Source organism: Psittacula echo (assembly GCF_963264785.1).
Source record: "Psittacula echo genome assembly, chromosome: 7".
NCBI lineage: Eukaryota > Metazoa > Chordata > Aves > Psittaciformes > Psittacidae > Psittacula > Psittacula echo.
Window position 1 is genome coordinate 50,103,981 of NC_137740.1, and position 20,939 is coordinate 50,124,919.

The following is a 20,939-nucleotide window of genomic DNA, read 5'->3' on the forward strand; positions in this document are numbered from 1 at the left end:
CTCCAGAGGCACGGCCGCCCGTGAGGTGGAGGCCCTGAGCGCAGGGATAAGCGTCATCACCCGGGGCACAGGGGCAGCACACGCGGCGGGGGGGCTCTGCCGGCAGCCGACCCCGCCTGCCTGGCAAGGAAGCGGCGGTGGCGACCCGCCCTCCGCTGAGAGGAGAGGAGCGGAGCGAGGCGGCCGTTGGGGCTGCCGTTGGGGCGACCGTTCGCCGCGGCGCGCGCTCCCTCAGGCCGGCGCCGCGCCCAGGCCGAGGGCGGCAGGGCAGCCCCTCTCCCCGCTAGAGGGCGCTGCACCACTCCCCCCACCCCCCCCCCGCCCCGCGGGATGGGCCCCCGCTGCGGGGAGGGCAGCGTCCCGGCCGCGCATGCGCAGTGCAGGGTGCTGGACGGCAGCGGTGATGGCTCCGCAGTGACGGTTGGATCTAACGGTTGCTATTGACATTGCGGCGCGGATCAGGCGGCGGGTCCGGCCCCGCGAGCGGTGGCCGCGCAGCCAGGAGCCACCGGCCCCGCGGAGGAGGCCGCGGCGGCGCCGCGGTGATGCGGCCGCGCTGAGGCCCAGGTGCATCCGCCTCCCTCCCCCGCCGCCGGAGCGGGCAGCGCGGCCCGGCCCGCCGCCGCCCTGAGCTGGCTTCGCGGTTCCTCCCTGCGTCCGCCGCTATGCCGGGCCGCCGCTGAGGCAGCGTCCGCTCGGAGAGGAGCAGGGCCCCGGGGAAGGCGGCCCGGCATGGCCCGCAGTCTGGAGTAGCGCCGCCGCCTTTCCTTGCGCTGTGTGGCTGCGGGCGGGCCGAGGCCGCTGCTCGGGAGCGAGGCCCCGCTGGAGGCGGAGGAGGAGCCAGCGCGGCCCCTCTGACAGGGCCGCCGGGCCGCCGCGGCCTCCGCGCTGCCGCCGCCGCGCGGCTCCAGGTGGCCCCGGACCAAGGTGACACCCGGCCTGCCCCCGCCCCGGGGCCACCTGCCCCCGCGGCCCGCACGGACTCGGCGCCGCGCCTTCTTCTCACCCCGGAGCCGGCGGCGTGCGAGCGGCTGCGATGAACCCGGTGAATGCCACTGCTCTCTACGTTTCAGCGAGCCGCCTGGTGCTCAACTACGACCCTGGAGATCCCCAGTCCTTTACAGAGATTAACAAGCTCCTGCCCTACTTCAGGCAGTCCCTCTCCTGCTGCGTTTGCGGTGAGGATCTTTCTTTTGTTCCCTGCACAATGAGCCTCCCCCCGGGGCTCCCCGCACGGCGCTGCGGGGCGGCCCTGGGCCGTGCTACCCGCACAGCCCTCCTCGGTGTTGCCCCGCCGGGTTGCCTTCGCCCCGGCCTCCGGAGACAGCGCTGCAGTAGGGCTCTTCCCGCCCCGCACGGCGACGGCCCACGAAACTTTGCTCAGCCTTTGGCCGCGGCGTCCCTGCTCCCGGGGGATCCTCTCGCCGCCGGGGAGGGGGCCCACGTGGGCGGCTGCGGTTCTCCCGCGGGGGCAGCGGTCTCGGGGGGCGCGGCGGGGGGACCGCGTTAGCGGTGTGGTTGTTGAGCCAGTTGGGAGAGGTGGAGTGGAAATATTGCTGGTTTAAACCCGCCCTCCTCCTCCCGGGCAAAAACCCAACCCGAATAGGGGGAAGGCTGCGGCAATATTGGTAAAAAATAACGAGAGGCGTCAGGGGTCTGCATGTTTAATAGCCTGGCAAGCTACACAGGCAATAATCTGTTGGGGTTTTTTGTTGTTGAGAGGCTCTGTTTCCCCCCTAAAATGCAACGCTTTATTATGGTCACTTTATTTCCTAAAGGCTAGTTATTAGTGGTTATTGGGATGCAGTGGTATAGTGGAGTTAATTGCTTTCAAAAAGTGATGACTAAAAGAAAGTGTGGTAAAAGATACTCAAAACAATATACAGAGCATAGGGGCAGGGAAATAACTTTTTACCCCTTTTTTTTTTTTTTTTTTTTGTTACCTCCCTGAAAGGTAAAGAACAAAAAAGAATTCAGATGGAAAGCCAGGAATTTAAAGTACAAAAAAACAATATTTGGGTTTGGTTTTTTTTTCCTTTTTTTGTGCAATGTATGTAATTGTCCTATAACAGTAATTACCATAAAAGCAAATAGGCTGAAAGGGCTGCTGGGATTTCCCCACTTCTCCCCAAAAGAAGGAGCATTATGCCTTTTGTGGGCAAAGGCAGGTGTCTGGAATTTCGGTGTTGCAGTCTGGGGAACATTGGGAAGGAATTGAATTCTGCTGTGTTTATGAAGTGGGGGCATGTGTCCGTTCCTGGGAGGAAGTTGCGGAATAAGCTGTCAGCCTTTCTTGAACTTCCCTTTGGAAGCATTGGTCAGTGTTGGGAGAGGGACTGTGAGCTCTTAGCTGTCTCAGTTGATCAATCCCTTTTTTCCCCTCTGGTAGTTTTAAGTCCTGGCCCTGTGTATGTTTGTATTTTCTTAACTGAGTGGACTTACATCCACTACGTTTGCATGTGTTTATCTTTGCTAATGTGTGTGGTCACACACATTTAATCGAATTACTGGGGTTTAGAAAGCTAAATAATTTATTTACAGGATCAGGATTTCAACTGTTGAGGCTGCTAAACTAGTGTTGGATGCTTCCTATCCTGTAGCTATTGGCTCCTCCCACTTAAAGTCTTAGAAAATAGAGATCTGTTTGTACTGGGAAAGAGGGAGCCTGTTCCCAGGATCTCTGCGTCGTCATTTCCTGCAATAATTTGTCTAAGGTTTGTTTTTTTTCCTCACGTAACCCTGATGTCGGTATCGATATATTGATTCACCTCTACTCTTTTGCTCTTGCTTATTACCCTCAGCCCTGTTAATTCCAATCTCTGACTGATTTTTTTCTATAAATTCACCTTTCTTTTGGTCAATCACCAGACTGCTTTTGCCTAAAAATATGCTAATATTTTCGTGATTTTTTTTCTTTTTTTTAATAAGATATTTACATAGAGACTATGTGCTTCTAACTGATGTGCTTTCTGGCCTCTCCAGTGTAAGAATGCTCTTCTGAAATGTGTTCTTTGTTCTCTTTGCCTTGACGTCTTCCCTTCTTGGCCTTTTGCAATCTTATTTTTACACTCTCTGCTATTGAAATTGTCTATCTTTAATTTGTCCCTGCCCAAATTCCTGAGCTATTTTACCCTTCTTCAGCTTTTCTTGCTTGGCTTTTCTGTCACTCTCAGTTTGGTAGAGCAAACCATGCTTTTTATTTTTTTCTCTTCTATTGACTATTCTTATCTACAAACTACTTCTTGATGGTACCACTTTCTCTTCATCCCTTATTTTCTTTGAATCTTAAAGTTACTGCTTTGGCTTTGTTTGTTTGTTTTTCCTACTGTGGCTAGCTTTCAGGTAACTGCAGCTGCTGTTTGTTTCAAATTAGAATTCCCCAGTATTATGTCTCTGTGTCCTGGGCTCCTGTTTGTGGCATGGTAGGATACAGAGGCCTCAGTAAACGCCAGGTTCTTTGTGAAGCCATACAGTAAAATACAGTTTCTGTCCTGCAGAATTAGTAGTGTCTGTCTTGAACCTGCAGGCAGGCAGTCATGGGAGAGTGGTCCAGCCTGATACAAAACTGCCTGCTCTAGTGTTGGCCAGCAGTCATAAATCTTCAGCTGAGGCTGGTAAAGGCAAATTCACCTTCTTGTCGGACCTTTCTGTTCCTTTTCTCCCACTTCTGTCATAGGTGAATGTTGGTGCCTGTTGATGTTTGGCCCTCTGACCTTGCTGTGGTATTTTTTAAATCCTTTTCTCTTTGTACACGTTAGTGCTAAGAGCTGTGGAAGGTGTCCCTGCCTATGGCGGGCAGTTTAGAACCATATTGTCTTTAAGGTCCCTTTTAACCCATTCTGTGATTACTTTGTGACATGTCATGATCAAAAGAGTAAATGCTATGATGTTCCAAAACTTTACATTGTACAGGGTTTCAAAGTATTTAAAAGGTTTTCAGGTGCTCATTTCTTTCCACTTTATTTGTATTTTTAGGCTATAAGATTCAAATATCTGGGTATGGGTTCATTCATGTGCACAGAACTTTGTGAGTGTCTGGTACTTCCCTTGCACAGATCTTAGCAGGATGCTCTCTTGACTGTGATGTCTAAAAATCATAATTTGTTGAAGAAATGCTGCATGAATTACCAGTAATGTGTAAAACCGCTACACTTGGTTAGTCTCGAGTCTTGGACTTCCTGGACTTCCCTTGGGAACTCCCAGAATTAGTGCTCCTTATGTCATCAGCCTTTCCTCAGTATTTAATCTCTCTGAATGCATTCTGTAATGCTTTGTTATGATGTAGTTATTAATTCTACTGTCAAGATTGTCCCTTTAAGTTTAGCAGATTGTTTTTAGAAGAAATGAGTGACAGCTATATAAATCAACTAACATTGTGCTTTCACTATTTTCTCAATGCACTAGACATAAGCCAGGTCACTTTCTTCTGATCTGATAGTCTTTCAAACCAGCTCACATAGTAAGGGTGGCAGAAGTTTTTGGACCCACGTAACTATGAAATTAATGCTCTGATTTTAGATTCAAATTGGTAACACATGCAGTTCCATCAGTAGAAAGTCATAATGTAAATCCAGTATGCCATTGTAAGTCAGTTACATCTGTTCTAGGTGGATTTGAGGTCTCTCTCTTGCCTAATGGGTTATAAAAGTGAAATTATGTTGATGATGTTTCTAGGATTTAAGTGGGATCATGTGATAGTTTCCTAGATAGTGTTGTAGGTAATGCATCATCCTTTTACAGGGACAGTATTTCCTAGAGCTTCTAAAACATAAAAATAGCCACTCCTGAGTGTGCATTAGACAGAAGGTATGTGCCTTTATGTGTTTTGGGGATGTGAAATCTGAGTTTCTGTCTCTGGACTAAAGTGATTATTATTAAATTGCACATTAATGCCATATTTAATTTAAAAATAGTTTAGTAGATGTGAAATCTGAGCTTCAGTTTTTGGACTAAAGTGATTATTATTAAATTGCATGTTAATACCATATTTAATTTAAAAATAGCTTAATAGAATTTATGTAGCAAACTTCTGTGCTTTAAAATACTGTCTATTGGGATAAAAATCTTCTTAAAAAGTGCTTTTCTCTGTTTCAAATACCATGTAGCTTACTGCAAGTCATCCAAAGGTTCAGTTGGCTTTTCAGCATTAGCAGCGTTCTTTGAAATTCAGTTACAATGCTTGTGAAAGACAGATTGCCAGTCAGATCAGCTTAGCTTTTTACCTAAATGGAAAACTTCATCCTGAAACCTCAAAAAGATACTGAAAAGGTGTGTGAAAGATTGTTATTGCTGATATTGAATGTGAAAGTGCTTGAAAGAGAGCATGACTTTAGGACAACAGTTTGTTTGACCAGGAACCCAGCTGTAGAAATACAGGATAAGAATACAGTTCCTGCCTTAAACATCCTGTAAGCTCAGCAAGGGGATGTGAGACAACATGGGGTTTAAGGGAGATTAAGAGGTAGGATAGAACAAAGAAACAATGTGCCCTTACTGGCTGGTACCTTACACGGCTCCTGTCAGTTGTTCTGCTATTGTTCTTGAGAGTTTTAATCAGATGGTTGAAGGCTAAATGGTAAAGTAGCATTACGGAAGCAATTCCCAAGTATGAGAAATGGCATGGATTACCAAAACCACAAAACTTGTTGACTTTTTGTTTCCCTATAGAAAGATTAGCATAGGGATGTTATTTCCATCCTGCTCATATCCTTCAAGGAATGTTAGGTGACACCCAAATAGGTTGAAGCTTTCTAGAAATGCAGTTTCTAGTCACTGAGATGGAAGAAGGCAGAAGAAACCAATTCCCACTACTAATGAAACTTAATTATATGCATGATACTGGATTTTCTGTTTGGGACGTGAGCCATGATTCAGTTCAGTCTGAATTAAGAATGTTACAGTGAGAAGGCGTGTTTATGTTTTGTGATGGAGATCTCATTTCTTGTCCATTCTCCCTAGATTAAGGAGAGTGAAGATTGATTCATGATCTGTGCTGCCAGATGAGCAGCCTTTTATGTTTGAAAAATGATCTGGATCAGTGCTTTTTAAGATATTTTTTCATTGACATTTTCTTCTTTTCTCCATTTTCAATGATGAAAAATACTGTCCAACTATCACATATTGGTAGTTTTTAAGAGTATGTTATGTTGCCCTTACAAATTACATGAGCGGTTGACAAAAGACTTCAGAATTTCTGAAGAATGTGCAAAATAACCAGAATCTTTGAAACAATCATCAGGGAGCATGGACTACAGGACTAAGTACCTATCAAATACCTTTGCTGCAGGTATTCTTGTTTTGGAGATAACCAGCATGGGCAGTTGTCTCTAAAATGTTCACTTGCTTATCTCTGAATACACCCACTTTTAGCCAAGAACATGTTGGATGATTTTTCTTTCTCCTGAGATCTCCTTACTTAAATTCACTGTTTCCTGTTTTTAAATCCTGTGTGTGACTCCTAGGAAAGCTGCTTTTTTCAAGGTTGTCTGCATTGTACTGAATAAGTTTTGATAACACAAAGTTTTACCATGTGAATTTAAATTGGTTTCTAACCTGAAAATACTCCTCTTTGAACAAAATTGAGGAGTAGGAAGAAAAGTAGCTCTGGTTTCCACTGTTGATTCCAACTGGTTGATAGTGGGCTTCAAAAGAAGGTCACAAAGTGGAGATTGCAATATTGTCTTCTGATGTGATGTGAGATGAGAGTGTGTTTCTCATTACAGCAGTGGGAAATGATGGATGGGTTTTTGATGGTTGCCTGAGGATATTGATTAAACCGATTGTGTTTCAGAGTGTTTGAAGAAAAGTTAATGTGTTGCCAAGAGGCATCTTTATTGGGACAACTTAGTTGTCTGGGTCTATGGACATAGTGCGTTCAAACACAGGGGTTGTTTTCTTACTATGTTATGATTTACAGATTAGGTTGACTACATATGGAGTAAACAGTTGCTGGATATTATGTTGGAGCTTTTTGTGAGGCCAGAAAAAAAATTTTTCCAACTAGTATATGACTTGAGAAACACTGCACAGCACAACCTTTCTTGAGCAGTGTGCTTCCCAGATAGCGCTTTCCAAAGATTTCTCTGCTTTGATGGGGAAATTCACCTTGGAGTCCTTCAGTGATGTAATTTGTTACTCCCTGAGCCTTGCACTCACAGCACAGGGCTTGCTCCTTCTCCAGTGGCCTTGAAGAGGACAGTTTACTTTAAGATTGTGCAGTTCATGGTGTGAATGTTTTTGTTTGGTGTGCAGAAATCAGTTTTCATTACCTCTTAGTTTGCTCAGAGAATATGATCAACTTGATCTATAACTTTCAAAGCAAGTTTTAGGAGTATTTATGCTGCATGGAAGCATGTTACATTAGTCTTATACCCATAGGAGAAATGTTAACTTTGTTATTTAAAACCTCTTGAAATACAGCAACCTTGACTTCTGGAAAACATCATTACATGAAAATTTGACATCGGATGGTGAAAAAGATGAATTTATGGCTTTGAAGCATCAGCAAGTTTGAACTTCTCCACCTAGTTTGTTAAAAATACATTTAGAATTTTTCTAGGCTGTGATTTTGTAAACAAAAAGACTTTCAAACAGAAACACAACTTTGACATAGGACTTGGTAAAATATGTTCTGTTGTTTATTGTGAAGGGGGTGGAGTCAGAGAACAAAGCAGTCCCTTCTACAGTTAAAATGCAATTTGTTGTCATTTTCTGTGGTAATGGTTTTTTGTCTTTGAACTTTAGCTGAAGACATTGACTGTATTTCTATGCAGAAAAATAGGCCAACTGTATTCTTACCATGGTTAATTTGGGTTCCCATGGTGTTCAGACAAAAATAGTGCATTTTTTATTTTTCCAAACAGTTGTAGAATCCTTAGTTCTTTAGTCACAACCATCCCTATATGAGGGTAAAAATTTCTGTAGCTAATTTTTCATCATTTGTTGACAGAGGATGCTCAGATCTATTCAGCAGCTACCAGAATATTTTCTCTGATAAAACTTTGAAATAAGTTGTTGCTTTTATTTTTTATTTATTTTTAAATGCCTTTTTGGTGTGTCCTCCATGTTTCAATTTCATCTGATGAGGATTCTGTTAACCTGTTAATACTTATGAATGTCTTTGGACAAATTCTAGAGGCACTGTTGTAATTGTGGTGATCCAAAAGCAAGGTTTTTATTTACTGTTTGAAGAAATGCTATCATTTAATTCACAGATAAACTCTTGTTGTCTCAGATCTGAAAAAGGATTGCATGCTGAAAGTCTTGAACAAGTTTTTCTACTTGTAGTTTTTGGGAGAAAAAAACCATTCCTGTCTAGAAAACCTTGTATCACAAAGAACATTAAAGGATAAATAAATTTCTAGTGTTGTCATTGTGAACTCCTGTTACAATCTGTGCTTTGCAGACATAGCTTCAAAGTTTCGTGCTAGTAATATTACACGTGCCTTGTGTCTTCATGCCTCAGTCAAGAGTGTGGTGGCTACAAATGCTGATTTGTTTTCTGAACACTGGGAAGTAGGTGTAGGATACCTGGGTGATGGGCAGCACCTCTGTCTGGTGATCCAGTAGGTTTCTGAATGATGAAAGAAGTTGCCAACCATTTTTCTAACTGGGCAGTTTGTCAGGGCAGGGATAGGACAAACTTCCATCTGGTGAACCTGCCTCTTGACTTCAGTGCTGTATTTGTGAGCTGGATCAACCAGATCATGGTTTGGGCTCACCATTTTAAGCATGCGGTTTGGAAGGGGGTTTATATTCTGGCTTGAGATTGGTGGAAGGAGACCTTTCACTGTTGTCTTGTCCTTGGCAGTTGTCCCTTGCACTAACCTCTCTTGAAGTTTCTCTGGGTTTGAGTGGATTTAGTGACCTTCTTTTCTAGTAAGTACCCAGATCTTTCACCCATGTAAAACAGATCTTAAACATTTGTTTTATTTTTCTACAGACTTTTAGTTACCAGACTTTTTTAGTACTTATAGTTTTGCAAAAGCTACTGCTTTTATGACTCTTTTTCTTTCGCATGTTTTGCTTTGAAACCTCATTGAGCTACTTATTCTTCAGTTGGATCTAGCTGATAATTTCTTAAATGAAAAGATGCAGTGTGGGGTTGAGAAGGGAGCAATGCAGGGAAGATGAGAGGGAAGCATCTTTTTCCTTTCAGAGGCTGCTTCAGCTGAAATGCTTGAGCTGCAGTAGATGGACTTCAGAAAGCCTGTCCAAGTGGTGTTGCCCATAAGTGAGAACTACCTCTCTTCCTTCAGGAGGTAGTTAACTCTGAAGCTTGAATGTAGTAATTTGTTAGAGCTTACTGCCTGTTGCTAATTATTTTAGTCGAAACAATCAGATCATGTTTAATCCAGAAATGAAAATGCTGAAAGTGTAGCAGAGCAACTATTAAATCTCCATCTTCTTGTTACTTCAGAGGTGCTTGCTGAATATTAAGTGTAACATAGAAGTGTCTGTGTGCTGCATCAGATTGATTATAGCTTCCTGATTTTTAAAACTTGCTAGATTCACAGTGCTGTAAAATTGCTTTCATCTGACTAAAGTTCACAGAAGCTTTTTGTAATATTGGTTTAAAAATGCAATCACAGTAACTGTAATGTTTGATGTTAACAGATTAACTGGTGCAGGTGAGCTTTCTTCTCCCCTTCTTCATGGATGGCACACCTGCTTTTGCACTGTGGTGCAGATATGCCCCTTCAGTCAGGTAGAGAGTGCAAGGAGTAGAGGGCTGGGCTGTTGAGCTTTCCACTTGCTTGCTGTGCACTATAAAATGAGGGTGATTTCTGGTGATACGAATGCAGTTGAGGATTAAAGGCTCTTTGGCAGACAAATGTTGTCAGAGATTAACCCCAGTGATACATTTAATTCTACTTGTAATGCATTTTTTTTTCTAGTTCTGCGAATCTAGATTTAATAGTTACATCATTATGAAGAGTTTGAGTTGTTAAAAAAAAGCAAAATATTAAGTTTCAGCAGGCTTTCCAAGGCTGCTAAGCTAGTTATTTGTGTTTACCCTCTTTTGGGGGGCATTGTATTTGTACCTTTGCGAAGGATGAGAATGGAAGGTGATCTGTCTTCCTTCTCAGTGAATGTCATCCATTTGGAGCACATTTGCTGGATAGATACACCTAACAATTGCTTTGATTGCCAATTCTTCTCCTCCCTTTGGTCTGTGAGATGCAATTTGCAGATGCTTCCCCTCTTCCTGCAGCTGTGAAGTAATGCTCATTAAGGAACACAATAGGAAGTATTCCTTGTGGTTTCAGTGACCTCTCTCCTGTAAGCAGCCTTTCCAGGACAGCTGTGATATTTTGTAAATAATATATTAAAAGTATTTCCTCTGTTACATGCTTCGTATTAATTGTAAGTGCTCGAATTAATGTAGATGTTGAGTAAAGTTTTCTGAAAGTAGATGTTAAAAGTTGATGTTGTTTAGGGAAGGCCTTTTACTGGAGGCTTTGTAAGAACATGATGTTGCTTTTGGTGTATTAATAAACCCCTTGCGAAAGAGGGTGAGAAAAGATGAGGCAAAGTTTAGCAATACCATGCATTTAGGGTAGTAAAAGCAAAGGCCTGCATTAGGTAATTATGGAAGGATCTTGGACAGATGAATGAGTGCGCAATAAAACGTCAAATTAAATTTAGCTTAGATAAATATTACAAACATGGGGAAAATATTAACTTCTCAGAGCCTACCATTTTTATATCTTGCAGATCTATTTACATCAGTAAATTTATAGGAAGGGGTAGCATTGATGGCTGCCAGCCAAAAGTGAGATCTTGCCCTTGTGATGGAGAACTCCATGAGAATAACAGCTCAGTACTGAATATCAATTGAAAAGCAAAGCAAATGCTAAAAATCAGGACTGGAGTAGAGAATAAAATTGAGAACTTTATTATGGCACTGTATAAGGCTGTGGTTCACCTGTATCTTATGTTGTGGTACCCCATCTCAAAAAAAGAACTGTGGAAGATTTAGGAAAAGGGTGACCTAATGTAGGGAACAACTTCTGTAGTCTGGAACAGAGACAACATTGAGGCGGATGTGGTAAATGTCCGTAAAACTGTGAGTAGTGTTGAAGAGAGAAGTAGGGATTGACTGTTAATCTCATGCAACATGAGAACCAGAAATTGACAGTGAAACTAGTAAGAGGTCATTCTCAGCACAGTAGGACCTTCTGGTCAAAGCCTGTTATGATTACATTTGAAAGAGCGAAAGAGAAGATGAGGCAAACCTGAGGGGTACTGAGTCCATGTAAACCCCATCTTGCATGAGAATTATCTCAGCTAATAATGGTTAGTTAAAAACTGGGCAGGTATTAGAAGTTTATTTGCCTTGTTCTTACTCTTTCCTCTAAGCATCTGGTTTTGGCTGCTAGTGATACAGCCCACCGGGCTAGATGGATCTTAGTGTGATTACAGGAGTTTGAGGATGGGCTAGGTAACATCTTAGAATCCTTCCTGGCTTTATTTTCATGGTGGAGTTTATAATCATCATCTGGGAAGATCTGGAAATTTGCAGCACCAAATGAGTGTTATGGCTTGGTAGCCCCTACAATCCACAGTTTGCAATGTAACAGAGCTTAGTACCTCAAGATTCTGGGTAGCAACTCGGGTGGTGTCTTTCTGAGAAGTTGCTGCTGACTTATTATCGTTCCCTGAGTATTAAAATAATGTTCTGTGAATTTGGATCTCATGGTTGACTCTTTATCTTAACACCTGGGTTGGAGCAATCCCAGGCACGGCTACAGGTTGGGTAGAGAAGAGATTCAGAGCAGCCCTGCAGAGAAGGACTTGGGGGTGTTGGTCGATGAGAAAATGAACATGAGCCGGCTTCACTGTGCGCTCGCAGCCCAGAAAGCCGACCGTATCCTGGGCTGCATCAAAAGGAGCGTGACCAGCAGGTCCAAGGAGGTGATCCTGCCCCTCTACTCTGTTCTCGTGAGACCTCACTTGGAGTATTGTGTGCAGTTCTGGTGTCCTCAACATAAAAAGGACACGGAACTGTTGGAACAAGTCCAGAGGAGGGCCACGAGGATGATCAGGGGAGTGGAGCACCTCCCGTATGAAGACAGGCTGAGAAAGTTTGGGCTGTTCAGCCTGGAGAAGAGAAGGCTGCGTGGAGACCTCATAGCAGCCTTCCAGTATCTGAAGGGGGCCTACAAGGATGCTGGGGATGGACTCTTCATCAGGGACTGTAGTGACAGGATGAGGGGTAACGGGTTCAAACTTAAACAGGGGAAGTTTAGATTGGATCTAAGGAAGAAATTCTTTACTGAGAGGGTGGTGAGGCACTGGAATGGGTTGCCCAGGGAGGTTGTGTATGCTCCATCCTTGGTGGTGTTCAAGGCCAGGTTGGATGAGGCCTTGGGTGACATGGTTTAGTGTGAGGTGTCCCTGCCATGGCAGGGGGGTTGGAACTAGATGATCTTAAGGTCCTTTCCAACTCTAACTATTCTATGATTACTAAAGCTGAAGAGAGTGATAGGTGCCACAGAAACCATACAAGAGTGACTCTAACTGAAGAATATTCAATGAGATTTGAACTGAAGCTGAAAATACTCCCACAGCACAGGCATTCCTGATGTCTGTCTCTTGTAGGTTGCCTGGCATTTACCAGGAGTAACTCACCCTGTTCTTCAGTGAGAGCATGTGAAGTGTTTTATCTTGTCTCTCCGTCTGTTTGGGTTTTTTTTCCTCAAAGCTTCTGGAAATCTAAATTTTTCAGTATCCTTTTTTAGCATTCATACCCATTCAACAGTTCCAGCCAAATTTATTTTGGGAGGAATAAAATGCACAGTTGGTGATGACTTTTTTTTCATCTAATTAAAAGTTAAAATGGTATATTGTTTATTTTGTCTCATCTCTGAAGTGCTTCATAATCTGTGAAGCATTGATCATCATAACTCATCCTTGGCCTCTTTTTGCTACTTATGATGATGCTAAGTACAGACCAAGGAGCACCCAACTCTGCTGCACTGGGTGTAATGCTGGTGGCATTTTGGTCCTGGAAGTGCTGTGGATGCACATAGTTGTATGATGGCTTCTAAGGTCCGAAAGCCTTAAATGAATGAGCATTAGATGTGTTTGTCTCCTGCATTGGTCAGGGCATGGCTTTCTGCGTGTTCTGCTGGAAGGACTCAAAGATCCAGGAGGGACAGTTGTTTGTGAACTCCTGCTGAAGGATGTGACTTTGGAAACTATCTAATGTGATTTAAATACATTCGTTTCATTTCCCCCCATGGGAGTTAGGGAGTTTTCTCACAAGACCATGGTGGACGTCTTTGCCTGTGTTGCTGCTTACATAATGTCATTTAAAGGGAACTTTTAAAAGAAATTAAAACTTCCACTGCAGGTTGGATTATGTGGCTTAATCTTCCACCTGTTGGCTTGAAATCTTCACTGCTTAACTTGAAGAGTTTTGTTACTTCTTCTCATGGTGGGGTCTTGCGGAGTCACTCTTCCTCAGTCCTTCCTCACTAGATCAGCAAAGAAAAGCTAAATACCTTGGTTCTGGTTGTGAAGTGCATTTCCCATCAAGTGTTGCTGTAATTGTGCTTTGAACCTTTCTCTGTTCTACAGTCTCTCCTCTTCAGTACTTCTCCTGCACTTCTTTCAGTTGGCTTGTTCAAATACTGCACTGTTCCAGTGGCCACTGTTCCAGGTTCACAGTGATGACAGTTCCCAGTGTTTGACACTGTGTAGATGTGTGCTGGGTGCCACTGGCCAACTTCCTAAACCATCACATTTTCTCTCAAGTTATTAAAAATACAACATAATGAGCAATAAAAGTCAGTGCCGAAGTCATCAAAAACCAGGTTACATCAAGCCACTCTACTTGAAAGGCAGCTCAAGTGGAGGCCTGTAGCAGCCCTTTCCTAAAGAGGTACTAGGGAACTGAGATTTCAAAGGGAAATTGGGATAGTCTGCTTGGTCATGGAATGCAAGAGTCACAGAAATACTGTGCTAATGCACAAAGTTGAATTTTCAAAAGTGGTTTAAACAGTGAAAATGTTGGGAAAGGATGAGGAACTTCTTGTGAAAAGCTACGGAGTGAGGGACAAGTTTTGTATTGTAAGTGCTGTTACAGCCAAGGGTTAGTATAATATGTCTTGCTCTTGGCTTAGATTCTTGACTAAGGTAATACCAAGGTAGAAAGGATAGGGTTTATTCTGTAGCTGATAACTTGGGCAACTCAACTAGGTCCAGTTTATTACAGCCCTTCAAGGCACTGTCAGGACAATCAGTTACAGGACTGTATGATTAAAATTTACTTGGTAAGTGAGTGATCAGGGAAAATATCTTTACATTTGATTTGTTTGGGGTTTTTTTAATCTCAGGCTGTTTCAATATATGCACTTTGCTTTCTCTTTCCAGATGGTTTAATTGTCTTCTTGTGTTTGTAGCAGCATTGTTTTCACTTTGGAAAAATCTGGGTGAGAATTCACTGCTGCTTGTGAAAGGCTCCTTATGGGGAGAAAGGTCTGATCAAAGCTAGAAATCTGCTGCTTGGAAAGGAAGGGAAACCTGTTGCTGTAGATGCCTATAGATACTCTGAAATTTAATTTAGGTGTTAGAACATCTTTGGCCTAGAGCCAGCTAGAAATAGCAAAGCAATGCTGTCATTTCTGGATATAGCTACTACTCAGTTTATTTGTATACAGGATTTCAGGTACCTCTGTTCTTTCCTACTTTATCCTTATGTGTTATTTAGTTTGTTCTTAAGATAAAACCCAAAGCATTCTTCAGGTTTTTACAGTTCCAGAGCTCTGGAGACATAACCTGCCAGCTTGTCAGCACTGGGTGTCTGACAGGTGTGTCAGGTGTGTCAATTCCTTTAGCAACTGATTTTTATTAGTATTTTATTCTTAACAGGAAGATTTCAGAGAAAATCCTTTCTTCTGAAGTCTTCACTCCTGCCTAGGCCGGGAGCTGTTGTTGACACCTTAAAGCATCACGGCTGTGACAGTACCACTATGTTAAAGATTATTTCACTGATACATGTCTGTGAATGGGAAAACCAGGAGCTACCACTTCCCAGGATGTGTTAATAAGTTGCCTTGTTGCACCTTCTGGTTTGGCACAGGCAATTACAGAGAAATATAGTATATCCCCCCCCTCCCCCCATTATTAAAATATATTACTAGGTTCTTTATTCAGTGTTTGTGAGAGTTTATGGGATCCATTTAACTGCTCTTGCTTGCAAAGCTAGAAATTCTGTGGTGTATTCATCGCAATGACTGTCACAAAGCTAGGCTCTATTTTTAGTCCCAGCTAAATGAGAAGTAAAGGAAAGTCTGCTGTGTCTTCTTTCCTGTAGGGGTTGGGATTTCATCATTTTCACATTCCTTTTAGAGTTTCCCTCTGCTCCATTGCCATTTGTTTTCACTAATTTCTTTACAATCTCTGCAGTAGCTCTTCATGGGAGTTTATTGTTGCAGTTTTGATAAACTCCTAGAAATGTTGTGTGTTTTACAAGTTGCAATGGCAGAAACTGCTGAAGGGGACAAGGGCTTTGGTAGTGGTTTAGTTGAGAGGTTTCTAAAAGCCGTAGAAGCACAACAAATGATGGTGTAATGGTTTTCTTATGTTTTTTTTTTTAATGCTGTTTTAAAACCAGATAATGGCAGCTGTGAACATTTTTACAGGACAGTGCTTGGATGCTGTGTTCTCTTGTGACCTACTGAAGGTTTTCAGGATATTTTGCTTTGATAGTACGAAAAATCCATCCCATACTATCCCAGAAACATGCCTTGGGTCCATTGTAATCTTTCTCTCTCTTTTTTTCTTAGGAAATTTGCTACAAGACCCTATTGCTCCTACCAACTCCACATGTCAGCATTATGTCTGCAAAACGTGTAAAGGCAAGAAGATGATGATGAAACCGTCATGTAGCTGGTGCAAGGACTACGAACAGTTTGAGGAGAATAAGCAACTAAGCATCTTAGTAAACTGCTATAAGAAACTCTGCGAATATATAACGCAAACTCCGCTGGCACGAGATATTATCCAGGCAGTTGACTGTTCTGCAGATCTTTTGGCTTTGCTCAAAGATGGATCGCCACTCCATGAAGAGACAGACAAATCTTCTGATACGGCCTTGGCTTTGTGTTTGACACATTCCCCAGTACCTTCAACCTCAGAACTCACAACTGATCCTCCAGCTAGTTTTACATCAATCCCTGAAAGCACACACAACATCGATATTAGAGGTTCTGTTATCAATGGGTTGCCCAATTGTAATGGGCTTTCGGTAGATAAACTTGGAGTGAATATTCCTTCTCCTGAACATGCAAACACAATTGATGTCTGTAGTACTGGAGAGTATATAAAAACTGAGGACATCTCCAGCAGCCTGCAGCCTGTGTGTGATACAGTTTCCACTAGTGACTTGTGTACGACAGGCATCGACATCTGCAGTTTCAGTGAAGACATAAAACCAGGGGGCTCACTTCTCCTTAGTGTTGAGGAAGTTCTCCGGAGCTTAGAGACAGTTTCAAATACTGAAGTCTGTGATTCTAATTTGCAGCCCAGCTTGGAAGCAAACATGGCTAACGGCCCTTTCCTGCAGCTTTCTCCCCCTCCTCTTAGCCATAACATTTTCATGTCCACAGACGCTTCTCCTCATGGGATCTCCTGTACAGCAGCAACGCCCAAGGTAGTGAAGTTAAACAGAAAGCGGTCTCGATCAGAAAGCGACAGTGAGAAAGTTCAACCTCTACCCATTTCCAGCATCATCTGTGGCCCAACACTGGGAGCATCAGCTCCTGTAACAGTGAAACAGGAAAATAAAATGTCTTTGCAGCCCATTGCAACTGTACCTAACGGAGGCACCACCCCCAAAATAAGCAAAACTGTGCTCCTGTCTAACAAAAGCATGAAAAAGAATTTGGAACATGCCCCTAAGAAATCTCACCCAAAAGCCAAACCAGGGGTGCTGAAAACAAAAGACAAAGCAAAGGAGAAAGTTCCTAGCAGTAATGTTATGCCAGGAAGCCCAACAAAAACTGTGTACAAAAAGCCACAAGAAAAGAAAGGGTGTAAATGTGGTCGTGCCACCCAAAATCCAAGTGTTCTTACATGCCGTGGCCAACGCTGCCCTTGCTATTCTAACCGCAAAGCCTGCCTTGACTGCATATGCCGTGGCTGCCAAAACTCGTACATGGCTAATGGGGAGAAGAAGCTGGAGGCATTTGCAGTGCCAGAAAAGGCCTTGGAGCAGACTAGGCTTACTTTGGGCATTAATGTGACAAGCATTGCAGTACGCAATGCCAGCACAAGCACCAGTGTAATCAATGTGACAGGGTCACCAGTAACGACGTTTTTAGCTGCCAGTACACACGATGATAAAAGTTTGGATGAAGCTATAGACATGAGATATGACTGTTGAATCTTTCTTTTCCCTGCCATCAGTAGGGGAACTGCTACAGTTTTAAGGCAGCTATGGTTCTGTTTAACTTGCTGGAGCTCCTGCGTTTAGATCACTTGTATCAAGTGTTTTTCATTGCTATGTTATGTGTATTAGTGTCTGGGAAATAGTTGCAGAAAATGGAGGAGTTACCCTAAAACTGTTTTTAGTTCTTACAGCACCTCATAGTTTGAGATCAATTGCTGATGTAAATGATTTTATCACAAGATCTTTGGCAAGGAGTGTATTAACCTCATTGTACTTGGTCATGCTTTGTGCTCAGTCAAAGCTTCTGCTTAAATGTAGAAAGTGGTATCTAGTTAGTCCATCTAAACTGTGCTAGATTATGGTGTAAATAATTACTGATTAGTTACTGTCACCATGACTAGAAGGTAGCCTGGTATTCCTATAGGATATATAGCCCTGAGCTGGAGAATACAGTCTGAAAGGGGTAGATAATGTCTGAGTGTGAGAATTGGTTATCTAGTCTGCAGAACAGCTTAAAAATAAAACAAAGTTAGTACTTATATTGAGAAAGCTTATTGCCCAAAAAGCAGCTCAGGCTCCAGAGGAGGACCAGGAAGCTCAGTTGGCCAGATACGAATGGTGAGTCCCCATTAACAACATCATCCTTTTTTTCTTGACAGTTCTACAGGTCATGTTCCTGACTGTTTGGCTGGGGTGAGAAAATTATTTGTACGCAAAGAAGGCTCAAGTTTTAGTAGTACCATTCAGCGCCTGGGATACAGGGAGATCCCCAGTGGGGCGGGAGCATTGTGTGTCTGATGAAGTTTGTACCATAAGAGGCCTGGGACCTATCCCCTTGAGGGTAGTTCTTCACTGACAGGTATCATCTCTCAGCTAGGTCAGAGGATCCATTGCTAAGGTCAAGTTTTGTGGATGTTTATTAGACAGAACAAGCTACAATAACTCACTCTACCTAGAATCTATCTCATTTTTTGTTGAAAGCAGCTGTCAAAGGTCAGTGCTTTTCAACATGGGCTAAAGGGCTCCAAAAGGGAAAAATCCCACAAAGTTGTTGAAGTCTTAAAATTGAGAGTATCTTTGTAGGAATTGAGCTTTATGCAAAAGAGTTTATGTCAGTATAATCCCTGAATAAGAAGAGTACAAGCGGAAGAATTTAGTCTTGAATTTAGGGCTTTGTTGGCAGCCTAAAAAAAGTAATTTTCCTTTATGAAATTTCTCTTCTTTGGATGATACAGCACAAACGAAACATGGGCTGACTAGAACACAAAACATTACCTTCTGATTTAAAAGCTAATTCCTGTTTTGACAGCATGTTAAATAGTATGTGAATTTTTTGAGTTACTTTACTGCTTCCACCTTTGCTTTTACTCTGCAGTGAACCCCGCGACGCTTTCTGACCTAATGTGAGGTGGTTTTGATTTGGCACAAAGCATGTACAATGATGGTTCCTCACCTAAGAAATAAGCAAAAACCTTTGGACACAAATGACACCTCCTTTTGTTTTGTAGTGTACCGTGGTGTCATTCTCTGTGAATGTGGTCAGATCTTTTTGTTGGTTTTGGTTTGTTTCTCCCCCCGTCTTTTTCGTGGGGTGGGTAGGGTGGGGGGTTAAAGCCATAGGAAGAAAAATGTGATGTACGTGTCCAGTCTGTACTTTTTTTGTTTTTGTTTTGCAAGAAGAGTTGAAAAATATTTTTGATAATGAGTAAATGGTGGAAAATGCTTCTTAGTATTCTTGTCTTTATTTGCCAACCCAAGTACCCAGGATCTGTGTTTTTTAGCCCTCATGAATGAGATTGAACAATGTCCTATTAAAATGTATTTAGTTAAACTTGTATGTGATTTTTGTGTTGACCCAAAAGGATCCTGCCATTTTCTAACTTGGTGGTTTGATGGTGACCTACTAATGTAAATCTGTTTATTAGTTCACTACGTGTAAGAAAAGTAGCTGAACCAGAGTCTGATTTAAGGGGAGTGAACTGCACAGTGTGGGTTGTTTCTGAATGCTTTTGCAGAGCTGTTAAAGTTTTGCTGAGATTGTTGATGGTACATTTATTAGGACTTTCATTAAATGAAATACATAGTACCTTTGCTCCAGAAATGTGGGAGTACTTGGAATCTTTACTATCTCACTGCTGCATTAAATGTGGTACCAAAAGTTGGAGAATTTAGGTCAAGTGTGTCTTGGAACCATGGACAGGAGAGCCCTGATCGTTTAATGTAAAAGTACAAATGGTAGCTTCAGGTTGTTTCTAAAAACATTTCCTTTTATGCTGCCACGTTCTTGACATGTATATTAAAATTCAAATTGATTTAATAAATGTTAGTTTTCTAATTCTATTTTGCAACTGCTGAGGGCATCAGTGTGGCATATGTTGAACTTACTGTCTAAATACCACTTAGTCTGTTGATGACTAATTCTGTAATTGTTTAAATTAGGGTTGGCTTGGTTTGGTTTTCTTAACCTCCTGGCTAGCTGTTCTTGAATAAGCTGAGCACTGGAAAGGATCAGAATGTTGGTGGAAATAATTGCAGTGGTTTACTCTGAAAAACTTTAGTTCCTGGTTTATAGCAATAGTACTTGTGTGTGATCTTCCAGCCTCGGTTGTGGTCAAAGAGTTGAGTGGAAACTCAGCCCAATGCAGCCCACAGCAAGGACTTGCCCCGTGCTGCCTGTATGCTGGGAATCACCTCGTGGAGAGCAGTCAAGGGGCATTTTAGCTCCAGTTTAGCCTGGGCTGGGCCGGTGGGTGTTCCTTCTGCGGGCTCTGGAGCTGGGAATCGTTCTCAGCGTTAGTGTAGAGGAAGCTGCTTGGGGGGTTCTTTTCATATAGGAAGTGTGTGATGTTTCAACTTTCTTCCCAATCTGCTTGAAGACAGTGAATAACTTCCAAACTTTATGAAAATCCTGTAGTTTGTAGTGCTGCATCAGAAAGAAAAGCAGTTCATCAAACATTTTGCTGTGGGAGGCTCCCTGCCTGAAAGTGTGTTGCAAAGATCAAAAGAACAGCGCTCCTTCTGGACTTAGGGTCACATGTAGTGGTACCAAATTAGTCTGGTGCTTTTGCCCATCCTGATGTGAACATGTGGAAGATGCTTGTTCAAGAAAGAGAAGACATCTAAGCTTTCGTTTTGGGCGGAAAGGCTCTTTCCACATAATCATGTATGAGTGAAATCATTGGTTGGGATTAAATCCCACAGGGAGGGGGAACAAAACTGGAAATGACACTTGGATTGTATTGACCTTGCTGCTCTTCTTGTAGTTCATTCATGCAGGTACTTACGGCAGGGCAAGGAGCTGCCTGTTCAATGGAACTTACAGATTTCCAAGGAAGAGATGATACAGATGTGGCACATGAATTCTAGCATGATCCAGAATAAAAGCTGCTTTTTACCTGATGCAAGAAGCCCCTCCCTGACATTAATGTTTATACAGATTACACTGATTAAAAAAACTCTTGACTGTTATCTGACAAGTGAAATGGCAAGAAGAGTGGCTTTGTATGTTAGAATAATTCCAAGTGTGTGGAACAGCTGATGA

At 42.6% G+C, this 20,939-nt stretch overlaps 1 protein-coding gene across 1 annotated transcript; it reads left to right on the top strand.

Annotated features, from left to right (window-relative positions):
• Positions 1–395: 395 nt before the first annotated feature.
• MSL2 (MSL complex subunit 2) lies at positions 396–19,555 on the top strand. Its single transcript, XM_080623610.1, has 2 exons — positions 396–1,178; positions 15,795–19,555. Exons 1-2 carry the CDS (start codon positions 1,037–1,039, stop codon positions 17,390–17,392), a joined length of 1,740 nt encoding a protein of 579 aa, XP_080479736.1. The 5' UTR covers positions 396–1,036; the 3' UTR covers positions 17,393–19,555.
• Positions 19,556–20,939: the final 1,384 nt, after the last annotated feature.

Bases quoted from the DNA above. Each gene is read 5' to 3' on its own strand.
- MSL2 (XM_080623610.1), top strand. From the start codon at position 1,037: ATGAACCCGGTGAATGCCACTGCTCTCTACGTTTCAGCGAGCCGCCTG. The intron at 1,179-15,794 runs GTGAGGATCTTT...TTTTTTTCTTAG, and splicing joins CCTCTCCTGCTGCGTTTGCG to GAAATTTGCTACAAGACCCT.